The 14,461-nt window shown below is 40.5% G+C and overlaps 1 protein-coding gene across 2 annotated transcripts in view; it reads right to left on the minus strand.

Moving 5' to 3' along the window:
- Positions 1–678: 678 nt before the first annotated feature.
- Positions 679–14,461, minus strand: part of LOC147683834 (fetuin-B-like) — a 184,597-nt gene continuing 170,814 nt past the window's right edge. For both annotated transcript variants that reach the window (XM_086944233.1, XM_086944231.1), the window contains 2 exons: positions 10,485–10,574; positions 679–2,065 (listed from right to left, as the gene is read on the minus strand). In XM_086944233.1, coding sequence (XP_086800359.1) covers positions 1,520–2,065; positions 10,485–10,574 — 636 coding nt within the window. In that variant the 3' untranslated portion in view covers positions 679–1,519. The remainder of the gene's footprint in view (positions 2,066–10,484; positions 10,575–14,461) is intronic.

Raw genomic sequence — 14,461 nt, forward strand, 5'->3', positions numbered from 1 at the left:
TACACCCTGGAACTTCATGGTGCTTTCTTGTGCCTGGTTAGTGATGGTACACTGAGGGGCTTGACTGGTTATCCTACAAAGCTAAATATTTCCAATGAGAATATATTTTATCAATAGAAAAGGGAGCTTCAGCTACAGCTTGAGAAGCATGTACCATCAGAGGGAGCAGAAATGCCTTGGCTCTCCTCCAAAGCTCCTGCGCCCCATTTCTACTTTTCTACTGGTACTGCACCCAACACCATCATAGCTTTGAGAAATTGAAGAGATGTAAGGTGTTCCCAGCAGTTCTCTGATCTGAATGGCTGGGCTTTTGTTGGTGACAGTAATAAAACAGCTTTGTGTAGCTCTGCATTGGAACACATGATGGGGAAATGTGAACACAAGAGACATAAACTGTTTGCACATGCTACATATACACCTTAACCTATTACTTCTCAGGTGGTACATACAGTGCAGTAAATTCCACCCAATTTAGCCATTCCCAGTCTGCAAAATTCTCAGTGGAGCCAGAAACTGTGTTTGATTATGGGTATTTCCTGCGTCCTGTGATAATGGTTTTGCCATGTACAATTTTATCTTTCACAGTTTTGCCCGGGGCGATCTTTATATATGCCATTTTTTCCAGCCGGCTAAACAGATTGTAAAAAAATAAATGCATAGAAAACAAAACACAGGAAGTGAGCATTCTGAGTATTTATTTTTTGATTCCAGTTTATTATAGAACACAACATGATAACATTAGTCCACCAAAAGATTTCAGTTAGAGGACTTATTAGTACTGCAGTCTTATTTCTTACAGTTTCTGTAAATTAAACCCAAAAGATGACTCCAGAAAGACCCAGGAAGAAGAAATTAACTGAGAAAGAACGTCAGGCCCTTACAGATGTAGCTATGAAAGAACAACAGCTGCTGGGCAAAGAAATGTGTAAACTAGTGCAAATGTGTGTGGACAATTTGGGCAGTCAGTGGCAGACCAAGTTTACCATGTCTTTAGAAAGAAGAATACAGTTAGTGATGTAAAAAATGATATAACAATCTGAAATGAAGGGGGCAAGACCTACTCTTAAAGCACAAGGAAGAAAGCAGTGCCAGAGTGACAAAGAACCAACACTCTTTTAGATGGTGCTCGAGCACAATAAGGTGAAGTTTGTGGTACGTTTATATAACCACAAAAAAGAAAACACTGCTATTGATTCCTAAATATTTAAATGCAATAGCTTGACTTTAAGTCATCTTATAACAAGATATTATAGTTTGTATATGTACCACATATACATTTGAGATGTGCCACCATGAGTCATCAATAACTAAGCACAGTGCTGATAGGAAATCAAAGAGGAATATTATTACCACATAAAATTAAATTAGAGTAAGATGCTGTTTTTCATCTCTTTATGTCTTTTGACCTTCCAATACTGACACAAATAGCAAGGTATTTTGGTCACATTATTCAACAGAGAAAGAGTGTTTATTGATACAAACACTGTATGCTAATTTCATTTGTTGCTTCAACATTCATTCAAGGTTTTGGCAATAAGGATGCAATGTAGGGCAGCATGTGCTTTTGATCTGAGGGGCATCCTGCTGAAACTGAAGGTTGACTGGGAAATGGCTGTGGGTCAGGATCCTGAAATGGACTAAAAACACCAGGGACAACAGGGTGTTCTGGCTCAACAGGCTTTTGCCCTGGAGAAGATCCAGGGAAAACTGTGGGATTAGATGGGACAGGATTCCTTGGGGAAGGAAAAACGTCAGTCTCCTTGATCATATGGTAGTACTCCACTGATCCAACAGGCCCTCTGGAAGGTGGAGGGATTAGCTTTTGTCCTGTGTGTTCTGGCGATGAGCCTTCATCAGGTTTTTGGATAGGGTGATTTGAGGGTTCACTAGAGGGAGATCTGTGTCCATGGTTCTCCTCATGCTTTTCCTTATGGTGGACCTTGGTGCCTGTTGGTAGACGGTAAATTTTTCCACTAGAGTCATATTGATGTTTATGAAATATGTCAACATTCCCATGATCTTCACCATGATGCTCATGCTCTCTATAACGTGGAAGACTGAGTTTCTGTAAGAAAAGGAAGCACAAAACCAGAAACATGAGAATTTTTTTTCACATAGCAATCCTAAACTCACTCATTTAAATATGATTATATGATGCTCAGTATTGCTTTTTACTTTTTTACACACTGATATAAAATTAAAACTCCAGGCTGCTGGACACTGCACAAACTAAATGAAAAATACAAGCAATGAACCCAAATGATGTGCATGCCTGTTTATTATTGTTAATCTTCTTGGACCTGGCCCTTTGTACAGGATTATCCCAAAACCTTTTGCCTTTCTCCATCTATTCTCGCGACCTTCTTTTTGTTGGCTTTAGGACTCTGGGCACCGTAACACTGCCAATCAGTGCTAATGTGCATGTGCTCTTTCCTCTAAACATGGTATGATTGGTTTACACCTGGTTGGCATACTACTTGAAAATCCCTTGTAAAGTGGTATACCATATACCCAGGGCATGTAAATGATATGTTACTAGAGAGCTTGCAGCACTGCTTGTGTCATCTACAGAGGTAGATTTTCAAACCTGTCTCAAGCATGCCACTGCAGGGTCTATGTGCGCAGTTTACTGCTAATTGAACTTGGCATTTTAAACTTGTTTCAAAGGCTTAAACTCTACTTTTATTACACATAGGTCACCCCTAAGGTAGATCTTTGGTACCCTATGGGCAGGGTGTTGTGTAAGTAAAAGGTAGGACATATCTCTTTATGTATGGCATGCCCTAGTAGTGACAACTAGCCTATTTCGCATTTTACAGTTGTGAAGCCTACTCCTCCCATAGGCTAGGATTGGGAATTTCCTTATATGCTTTTAAGTGGTAATTCCTGATCTTAAAGGCGTGGTGTTGCCATATTTGGTGCGTTTAGAATAGTGGTGTGGTTGGATTTTACATTACTATTTTAGAAATGCCACTTTTAGAGAGTGGGCATTTCTCTGTGCTTATGACTCTTTGTGCTGTGCATTTTGACTCCAATGCACTGAGTGACAGCTACACTTTGTGCATACTTTCTAGAAAGTATGCACACAGGAAAGGCGGAGTGTGGCAGGGGATACATCTGCATTCATCTGCATACAGATAGTCTTCCTGGGCTGGAAGAGAGAGAGGTGGTTCACACTTAACATCTGAATTGGTTGTGTCCTGCCCTCATGCAAAGGGCTGCTTTACCACCTACTGATTGTCTGGAGCCAGGGTTGGACTGAAAGAGAGTATTGTATATTTCCTAAGGTTCCCTTGAAGTCACCCCTTCATTAAATATATTTTTGAGTAGAAGTACTGGAGCTCTGACCTCATGTGTCTAGACACTGCGTGGGACTTGTAACCAGACACTTCTGGCTCTACAATCTGCCAATTGCCAGGAGGACTGTTGTGCTTTCAGGAGGAACAGCCATTTGGACTAGCTGCTTTGTCGTGCTGGCCTGTTATCTGCTGAATGCTGGGCTGCAGGAGGGCCTGCAACTCTGCAAACCTGACTTTATGTGCTGGCCCGCCTGCCTGCTGATCCCTATGTTGCCTCAAGTGTTCTCCAAGGTATTTTTAGCTTGTCCCTTCTTCTTGCAATCTCAGGACCAAAAATTATTCATTTAAACCCCTTTGCCGTGGGACTCTGACTTTTGGGAGTCCGGCAGCAGCTGGGTAATTGAGGAGCTGTGATCTACTACTCCTCACTTTATAATCTACAAACCAGCATGTGGTGAGCTCTGCTCCCTGCCAAGAGGTAGTGTGTGTTGAGTGCTTTTGTGTCTTATAGAGAGATCCTTGTGTGCCCATCTGCTTTGTCCCTCCCTTGAGGTTACAATACATGGGCAGTGTAACCAAGTCAAGGGGCTGCCTTCCTCAGCCAACACATTGCAGTGGCAATCAGGAGGTTCCTGTCGATATCAGTATTCTGTGAAATCCGACCCAGGGACGCCGGGATTTGCTGATGTGGGCCCCACTTCCGAGGCCGCCATCATATGTGTAGTACCAAGGAGTGCCTCCCTGCAGAGTCCCCTCGAATGATACTGTAGGTGAGTGGGGCCAAGGGGGAGTAAAACACTGTTGTTGCATGCTTCTTCGCGGGTTGCCCTGGTTTTTTGGTGTTGCTCCACAGGGCTCCGGACTCACTGTGTAAGCCATCCTGCACTCCCCTGTGGAAGGCCCATTTTTTGGCTACTGTTGTGCTGAGGGCCTCCCCATGCCAGTGAAGCCATCCTGCTCCCCGTGGGGCTTTTTGTGGTGTATTCATTGTGTTGCTGTGTGAGTGTGTTGCACAAATGCTTTACACAATGCCTCTGATGATAAGCCTGCCTACTCTGTGCCAAACCACCAGATGGGGAGCACAGGTGATCTCTGTAGTGTGTAACTGAGTTGCCCTAAGAAGAGTGGTGGATTATGCCTGGCTTAGGTGCATACCTTAGCCAACTAGAAACCCCATTTCTAACAAAGGTCGTGCCTTTTTTAAACTTTTTTAACTTGAAATGCAGTTTTTATGGTATAGTTACAATATAAGGTAATGTTTTTTTTATTGTTTTTCCTGTTTTTTTATTAAAAATGAATTGCATATTTTTTGGTCTCCAAAATTTACCAGTGTCAATGCTTGATCAAAGATTTTGTTTGATCAACATGTAATCCACAACAAAATTAAAACCCATCAAACCACTAAATTCATTATATCCAATAATGGAAATGTTGATCCACCCACCCTTTACTGTTTCATATAGACAACCCTTTATCATTCAAAATTTTTTTCAAATAAAGCAGTACTTACTACGTAGGCTAATTATATTTCCATAAGAATTCAGTTTTTAAAACATTAAGTGGTAAATGTTTTGCAAAGTTACTTTGAGTGCAATACAGTATGTGCTGTAACAAATTAGTTTATGTCATGATAGTAAATTGTGGAGTCCTCCCAACAGATGCTACCAGCCGTATGATCTTCAAAACATTTAGTAGAAGCTTTTCAATTCTGATCCATCATTGGCTGAGAGGGCATGTACTTCGAATTCTAATAACATTTTGGATTTGAAGGACCAGAGGGTCAGATGAGGGCGAAAGTGTTTATAAAACCCAGCTTTTTTGTAGGAAGACTCATAGATAAGGTAAAACTAATTACTTCTCCTCTACCATAATTGAGATAGAGAACTATACGTAGAATCTATTCTCAATATTTAAATATTTTGATTGTGCCAACCGCCATGTGTTGCTTATGCTTTCAAATAATACACCACTTATGACATGTACAATGACATCACTGATGACATCTCTAATGACATCAATGTCATCACTGTTGACATCACTGATTACATCATCCAATGAGTCTGAGAATTTGCTATGCACTTTTCATACTGAAAGGTATCTATTAAGCTTCATCTACTGGAATATTTCGGTAACTTTTATACTGCTAACAAGTGTAATTTATTGTAAAATGCTTGGCCTTCTAAAGAGGCACAAAAGGGGGTGGTGATGGACGGAGCATCTGAATCAATCAAACACTCACACCCAGTCAAAAGATCTGGGTTTAATCCATCACCGTTCTTTATCCCACTCTGCCACCCCAGTTCATACATGGCTATATCCAAATCAGTCTGACCCTGTGCCTCATGGGAACAGTCCAGCCCGAACTGCCAAGCCATGTCTTCCCTGGACCAGAAACAAGCTTCCGAGGACCGGTTTCTGGCATTCCAACCATCTTCTGCCCGGCTTGCTTGAATCCAGTGGCAAAGTGAGCAAGGGACTCACGTCTGAGCATACCCTGCCACACTTATGGCGGCCAAAAGCGGTACAAAAGGGGGTGGTGATGGACGGAGCATCTGAATCAATCAAACACTCACACCCAGTCAAAAGATCTGGGTTTAATCCATCACCGTTCTTTAGCCCACTCTGCCACCCCAGTTCAGAGATGGCCATATGCAAATCAGTCTGACCCTGTGCCTCATGGGAATATTCCAGCCCGAACTGCCAAGCCATGTCTTCCCTGGACCGGAAACAAGCTTCCGGGGACCGGTTTCTGGCATTCCAGCCGTCTTCAGCCCGGCTTGCTTGAATCCAGTGGCAAAGTGAGCATATAGCCATGTCTGAACTGGGGTGGCAGAGTGGGCTAAAGAACGGTGATGGATTAAACGCAGATCTTTTGACTGGGTGTGAGTGTTTGATTGATTGATTGATTCAGATGCTCCGTCCATCACCACCCCCTTTTGTACCGCTTGTGGCCTTCTAAAGAGGCTTGGATTGTTGAAGAGTATGGAGTTTCTGTTAAGAGCTCTGCATAGAACAAAGGCTTTGCACACTTGGGGTTTGGCCTCTTAATGTGGTTGGTTGTGGGAAGACAGTGCGCTCTTTGTGAAGGCTTGCACACAGGATGAACACTTTGCATAGTATGGGCTTCTCTATCAAGTGCTGTTTACAGGGTGAAGGCTGTATGTAGTACGGTTTTAGTCACTAAATGGGATTTGAGTGACTGGTGGGAGTGTGCTCTTCATAAAGAGCTGTGTTCAGGGTAAAGGCTCCATGTAATATGGGCCTAGGCATTTAATGGGGCATGTGTGAAGGTAATGATATCTCTACAAAGAGTAGTGCACAGAGTGAGGTCTGTGCATAGTTCGAGCATAGGCAACTAATAGGGTAACAGCTATGGGTAGAGGGGTTTGATCATCTAATGACCTTTGAGTGTGTGACGAGAGAGAAGACACTTCATAAACATCAGTGCAGAGAGTGATGGATGTGCATGGTAGGCGCTTCCACTGTAACGATGCTTGTATGTAGACAGAACGTGTAGCAGCTATTTACATATTTGAAAGGCTGTATTGGTTTGTAGTGTAAATTGAACCGCAGTAGGCTGTATGATGTCGTCAGTGCTACCATCAGATGGCATTAATGATATTGTGTGAGATTACATCAGTCATGGCATTGAACATGTCATGTGTGTTGTAATATGTAAAGTCATAAGAAGTATATGGCAGGAGCATAAGTTATAGGTACCTCGCTGAACTATAACTGGCTACTTTCATTGTTTTTGTTTTTTAAGCATTAGTTTTTAACTCATTTCAACAACTAACTATAATGTTACTTTGACTTTTTTCAGCAGATTTCTAGGGTCAAGATATCAAAAAATGTGTAATTCCCTCGGAATTGCTCAATACCACAATCACACTCACTCTTCCACACTTTACTACGTTGCCATTTTCAGTGCCATAACAGGGAGAATCCAATGGCTATCAATGCAAATACCTCTCAATCATAAAGGAACCCAAAAATGTTTCATAACACAAAGTATAAATTTATTTCTTATCATATCATAAAAACAATAAAAGTTATCGATATCAATCTGGAAAGCTGACGCTATGCGGATCCCGGAATCGCGACTTCATTTCAGTACAGGGTTCTCGGTACATGGGGACCGTAGTATGGTGAAGCGGAACTATTGATTTTATTGGCAAGCATAATTTCACGAACCATCAAGTGGTATTAAATAGAAGACGTGGAGTACCAAAACATGAGTCTTGGAAATAACATCCAGACTATTTTAGATTGAAGATCAGTGCAATCTGGTAGCACGTCAGAAAACAGGACGCATTTGACCTTATGAGGGTTTCTGCCATTTCTACAGAAGACTCCACTGGAGAACACCCACAGTGGGTCTGTCCTTGGTAGTTTTTATACAGAATGCTGCCGCTTCCCAAGAAAGTGTTCTGGAGATTGTTGTATAGTGGCCACTATCTGGCACTATTTGATTTTATGATACATAGGAAAACAAAATGTGGGTTGTGAAAGAGACATAGAACAGTACTAGTCTTGATTAAGGTGGTGCATACTGAGCAATACACCGAAACGCATCAACGCCATTACTCAAGTTAAATTCAAGGAACTACTCTGTCAGTACTTGTCTATGTGATTCTGACCCAGTTGCCAAGATTCCAATGAATTAACATCCTGATGAGTCAGGTCAACATCACGCGTTTTAGTCTCTTTTTTGTATACTGTGTATATTTTTAATGTGACAACTGTTTAGGATATGATTTAATGTATAAATTGTATTGATACATTTTATTGTTTTTATGATATGATCAAAAATAAATTTATACTTTGTGTTATGAAACATTTTTGGGTTCCTTTATGATTGAGAGGTATTTGCATCGATAGCCTTTGGATTCTCCCTGTTATGGCACTGAAAATGGCAACGTTGTAAAGTGTGGAAGAGTGAGTATGATAGTGGTATTGAGCAATTCCAAGGGAATTACGTATTTTTTGACATTTTACTGGTACCCTGTCCCTTAGATATTTGGGCCCCTCCCTTCTTTCTTTATATTAATTCAAGATATGCTATACCTAAATGTAGCTTCAATTTAACTATTACTCTCACCCCCACTACCTTCCATTGTCTGAGTCCATGCCTTATCCCCTCCCTCATGCACTCCATGATACACGGTGCTGCCCCTCCATTGTTCACTGTGCTTCCATTGCCCCTTACCCTGTTCTGCATGGTTTGCTCTCCTGCCACTGCTTCTTCTGTCAGCCCTGAGTGGTGTGCTTGCTGCCCATGCTCCTGTCCCCTTCCCTGAGTTTTCTGACACCAGTCCCTATCCCTTCCCTTCTGCCCTCTGTGGTCCTTTGAGCATGGGCCTGCTCCCTCCCATTTGCCCACTATAGTCCGTTGTGCTGCCACTGATCTTCCTGTCTGGAATATATGGTGCGCTGTGCTGTCAACACCACTTCCACCTGCTTGCTACCCCTTTCTCTGACACCCTCCCACTTTCCCTTCATTGTCCTTGTGCACTCGCCTATCTCCTCCCTCCTGCCCCCTATGGTGCATTGTGCTGCCACTGCCCCTCCTGCCTGCCCTGCAAGATCAGCTTACTGCTTCTTCTTCCCCCTCCTTGCTGCTCTCATGATCTGTTTTGCTGCCACTGACCCTCCAGTCCTCCCAGAGTGATCAGCTCGATTCCCTTGCCTCTTTCCCCCGGCACCTCTATTATCTGTGTCCATACCTCTGCCCTCACCCTTCTGCTATCCATTGTTTATTGTGTTGCCACTGCTCGTCCAACCTGCTTTTTGTGGTCAGTTTGCAGCACCTGTCACCTCCCTTCCTCTCTACCTCCACTATCCATGTTAGGCCCTTACCCCTTTTACCTGTCCTTATGGCCCATTGTGTTGCCACTGTACCTCTATCGTGGCCTCCATGGTTTGTTGTTCTGACCCTTCCCCTCCTGCTTGCTCTGATCGGTCCATACTGCTGCCTCTGCCCCTTTCACCTGTACTGCATGGTCAGAATGTTGTCCCTGCTTCATTCTATACTGCCCTCTGTTGCCTGAATCCTTCCACTAGCCCCTCCCTCTAACCCTCCATGGTCTGTTGGCATACCCCTATCCTTCCCCTCCTGCCCTTCCTGGTCTGTCATGCTGCAAATGTCTCTCCTGACTGCTTTCAGTGGTCATCTTGCTGCGGTTCCTCCCTCTGCCCTCTGTTGTCTGTGTGCATACCCCTGCCCCCTCTGTCATGCTCTACATGGTTCATTATGCTGTCGCTTTCTCTCCCACCTGCCATGTGTGATCCTTTCTGCTGCCACTACCTTGCCACCGCACTGTGAGGTCAGCTTGCTATCCATGCCACCTACCTTATGCTCTCCATCATCCATGTCTGTGTCCCTACCCCAACCCTCCTGCACTCCATGGTCCATTGTGCTGCCACTGTCCATCCCCAGAGACCTCCATAGTTGTTAATGCTGCCACTGCCTCTCTCACCTATCTTGCATGGTTGGTTTGCTTCCCCTGCCTGCCTATCCTCCACTTTACAGTTTGTTCTTCTGCCACTGTCCCTTCCGCATGCCCTGTGTTGAGCTCCCACTGCCCTTCCCTCTTGCCTAGTGTAGTCAGTTTGCTGCTTCTTTCCCTGCCCTGCTCTCCATTTCAATCATTTTTCTTGAAAATGTATGTTAACCTTTTTCTCCACCCAAGCCAGGTTTACTAACATATAAATGCCAACCTCCTTATTGCTTACATATTTGAGAGGTAGTAAAATGTGCACTCTTCTTCAGCTTACTTATAACTCTATAAAGAGCCTTTAAAATCCCTGGGACCCCTCTGTATCTTACAGCAAACCCTATCATGCAAAATGACTTCATGCACCTTTTAGTCCCACAACAATCCAACACTGAATGTGATACATCTACATGGGTGGACAGGTGTGGTGTGAATGGCTACAATCATGCCTAACATCTTTTTTTTCTCTATTATTGCTTATACTTGAACCTATTTGTTTTCACATTTTATGTAAACCTATGTTATTTTAATTTATTTTGTTCTTTATTTTATGTATAGCACTCTGATACCTGCGGGTCTAGGCAGCGCTATATAAAACCTCAGAAATTTGATATCAGTTGTGCATTACCATCACCTGAAAAGACTACAACCGAGACAATTTATTACATGTACGCAGAGCTGAAAGTACCATGGGTTCATAGATTTCACAGGAAACAGTTACAGTTACATCATCCTCTCCAAGGCTGCTTATTTGGCTCCCCTTGCAGAATCCAACATGCTGTTGAGTAAAGAAAGCACAGTATTGTTCTTAGTTGTTACTGCAGCATTTTGATGTCATTTTTATAAATCAATATTTCCTCTATACAGTCACTTTGAAAAATGATAATAAGTGAAAGAGCAAGTTATGCCTATAGGATTCAAGTTTATGCAGTTATGTTTAGTACAAAACATTGCATACAGAGTTCACACCCTAAGGGAGGTAGCCATGCATTGGAATCTGTTTTTTGCAAAATCTTAAATAATTCTTTCACTACACTTTGGAAGATTAATCAGTCATGGTGTCCCAGGCTTACTTACATGCTTAAATGTACATGGTGTATATGACACATATTTATACTTTGTAAAAGTGCATTGGTGCTTGCTATTTTTTTTATATCTGTTCTCCATTGACTTCCTACTCTAAGATGTATTCTTGCTCTTGACAGGAGCAAGTCTCCATTTGTATCCTGGTTGAAAATGCACCGCCACTCATAAGCTTCTGAATGCCCATTAATGAAGAGGTTTGTGGGTGCTCTCACATGGGCTCTATGGCTTCTTGTTCTTTAGAGTATCTTTTTCCCCCCATGTAGTTTTTACAGTGGTCCTATAACATTCTACAGCAGTAAGTCGATTTGCCGGAGTAAATTTGCATTGTGCACATTGCAAATATCAACTTTAAGCATGCTATATTAGAACATAAGTTAAACTTATGTTCGCAATTGGTCTTGTTTGTCTCACCATGTGAGTGAAAATGTACTAGTTTCTGTACTACAATTAATTGCTGTAAATTGAGAAGAAGTGGCCTGTGCATCAAAGGGCTGTATCCATTCTGTGGCCATTGTGAACTACCTTGGGAGATTATGCCTAAAGTCCTTGATTTGTCTGTACTCTCTGATGAAAAGTTAATGTTATGAGCGGATGACACACTATAATAGCTACACGCCACTCTACTTGGCACTGTGTTCTGACAATCTGACAAATTATGCTGTTTTGCGATGTCATAGTGTGGTTATGAATGCTATCATTTCAGATGGTATAAGTGATGTAATATGAAAGGGTATAAGCAGTGCATGGAGAATGCTGGAGTTAGTTAATGCAGTGTGTCTACAGAGTTCACTACACTGTGCATGGAGTTGCGTGACTTGTAATAATGCGAAGGTGGTGCACAAATTACAAATGCAAGGTATAACGTTCGAATGTCTGGTGAGTAGAAGGCATAAATGAGGTTATAGTAATTTAAACGTGGTGCATACATTATACATGTAAGGTTTAACTATAACTTTAGAATTTCTAATGTTTGCATAGTTCAAGTTTGGTTTGTATAGAAATAATATATAAGGTTATGGTAATTTACAGTTGATGCTTAAATTGTAAATTTAAGGTATAACTATAGCTTTAGAATTTCTAATGTGTGGGTAGTTTAAGTTTGGTTTGTATAGAAAGAATAAATAACGTTTTCTGAACTATATCTATGATTTAACTGTTGTTATATATATATATATATATATATATATATATATATATATATATATATATATATATATATATATATATATGGAGAGAGAGGGGGAGAGAGAGAGATAGCTTGTCTGTGATACAGTTGAGTAGTTGGAAAGCAATAGAAAACAATATCAATAAGGGTACTCAACAAGGAGTTATAGCCAAAATAGCCTATAGTTCAATGATAAAAACATTAATGGTAGAGAAAGGAATTGATGCTGCACATATTGATTTATTCTTATTCCATGCATCTATCCAATATAGATGAACTCCATATCTTCTGAAGACATATACCCCTTTATGGCGCACAATGTAAAAGTCTCATCCATTCAGAAACACTGGAGTATAGTATGACTTGTTAAAGAAATAAAGGGACTTAGTTATACTAGCAGACCTTGAAGTAGAATGAATTTTAAGGTATATTTAATCCCAAGTTGATGTGAATAAAGAGATGTTCACGTTGGTTTCCCAAAGTGTCTTAGTCACAGTTGTATCTCTATTAAAATTAGGTGGTTGAAATACATGTAAATGCCTAAGGCTTGGGAAGGATTATGTTTGCCGATTGAAACATTCTGAGTGGACTTCATTTTTGAAAATGTAAAACACCTTCGGGTACATTTTTTTGATGGGCAAATGGGTTTCTTATTTTGAATGAAATAATGTTATATTTGTATATGGGATCTACAAAAGAGATTATCTTTTCCACTTCCATAAGGTGAGAGACAAAAAAGATTCCCTTTGATTTCTAGAAAATCTTTTGACCATTTTGTCTAATACATTTTTATACCGAATAGAACTACCTTTATATTGTTCCAGGGAGGAAAAATTAACAACAACAAAAAGGTTTAAGTAGGAAGTGTGAGTACATAAATGTTGGCGGTATCCAAAGTTTGGGAACCTGGGACATGAAGATGATGTGTGTGTTCATGTGTGTGAGAAAAAGTCGGGTTGTAAAACAGTGTTCTAGGCAAAATCACAATTTAGTATTAATCATGTATGAATAAATATTATAGTTTTATTTGTTTTAAACTGAAAGCTGTGTGATACTTAACAAAATCTGGAAAATTAACTCTCCTAATTGATTCAGGTTTTTAAAGGTTATTAGGAGATATTATGACTTCCTTATTATTTCTTTAAAATCTAGAAAGCATACCATCAATTTTAGAATAAATTTCTTTTTTTATTTTCACTGGTAACATCATAAAAAGAAAGTTTATTACGAGTAGGATCTGCATTTTGATTGTGTATGAATGCTCTCATCAAGAGATGTATCAAGGGTTTTATTTTTCCATAAGTTCTAACTTTCACTTGTAGCTCATTAATGTTGATGTGTCTTATACTTAAGTAATCCCTCACTGAATTGCAATACCAAATTCCCAGGTATTTTATATTGGGGGAGATCCATGATAAATCACAGTTCTGAAAAGACCCCCTTATGCAAAATCTATTTAGAAGTAATGCTTGGGATATCTCAACATTTATTTATATCCCAAATTATCAGAACAGGAGAGCATTTCGTTACAAAATACTGGCTATATTTTTTCAAGTTTAGAGATAAAAAACAGAATCTAATCTACATACACAGTGAATGTAATGCTTTGATCACTGAAGAAGCCATATAATCAATAGATCTTTTAAGCCTTTCTAAAAATAATTCCAAGATGAGGATAAAAAATTAGTGAGAAAGAGGGCAGCCTTGTCTAGTTACCCTACATTACATTTGCATTTCTATCTGCTTTCTTGGCCATCTAGCTAAATGTATATGTCTAAGACACTCTACAGGAAACTATAGCTTAGGTTTGTGGGATGAATGTTTGAATAAAGAATATTATTACTAATATTGATACTTAAATACTGAAGAGAAGTTTCTGCTCATTATTCCATTTGGAAGTGTATGCTCTCATTGAACTTCCTGTTTTCTTGAAAATGTACATATGCCCCATATCAATTCAGTGATGCTCTTGGTTTGTTCAATGTGAGCCACATCACTTACAAGTTACCATATCTCGAAACTTTGACCCAGGCATGGCATTTCCTGTCTATGGGTCGTGGGGTAGCACCAAAAATAATAAAGTAAATTAAACTCTTACATAGCCACAGTGAATCATCTTTTCTTGCAATACTTCACCTTCCAGTAGCATATTACAGGCATATACGATAATATTGAACAGCTATGGGTGAACCAGAAGGAACTACCACCCCATGTCTTACCCTAATCCATCAGTAGACTCGTACGTGCTATTGGGAAACATAAATTACCTTTTCAATCCACTGATTCACAAGAACATGAGAGATTGAGGCATGATCTGCTAATTACCCCTTCATGTGGCTATAAGGGAACTGTATGGCACAGCAGGTCCCACCACCATGGTTCAACAAAATCAATATTAATTAGAACGCTATTGT

The sequence above is a fragment of the Lissotriton vulgaris genome, chromosome 11 (genome assembly GCF_964263255.1).
Source record: "Lissotriton vulgaris chromosome 11, aLisVul1.2, whole genome shotgun sequence".
NCBI classification, from domain to species: Eukaryota; Metazoa; Chordata; class Amphibia; order Caudata; family Salamandridae; genus Lissotriton; species Lissotriton vulgaris.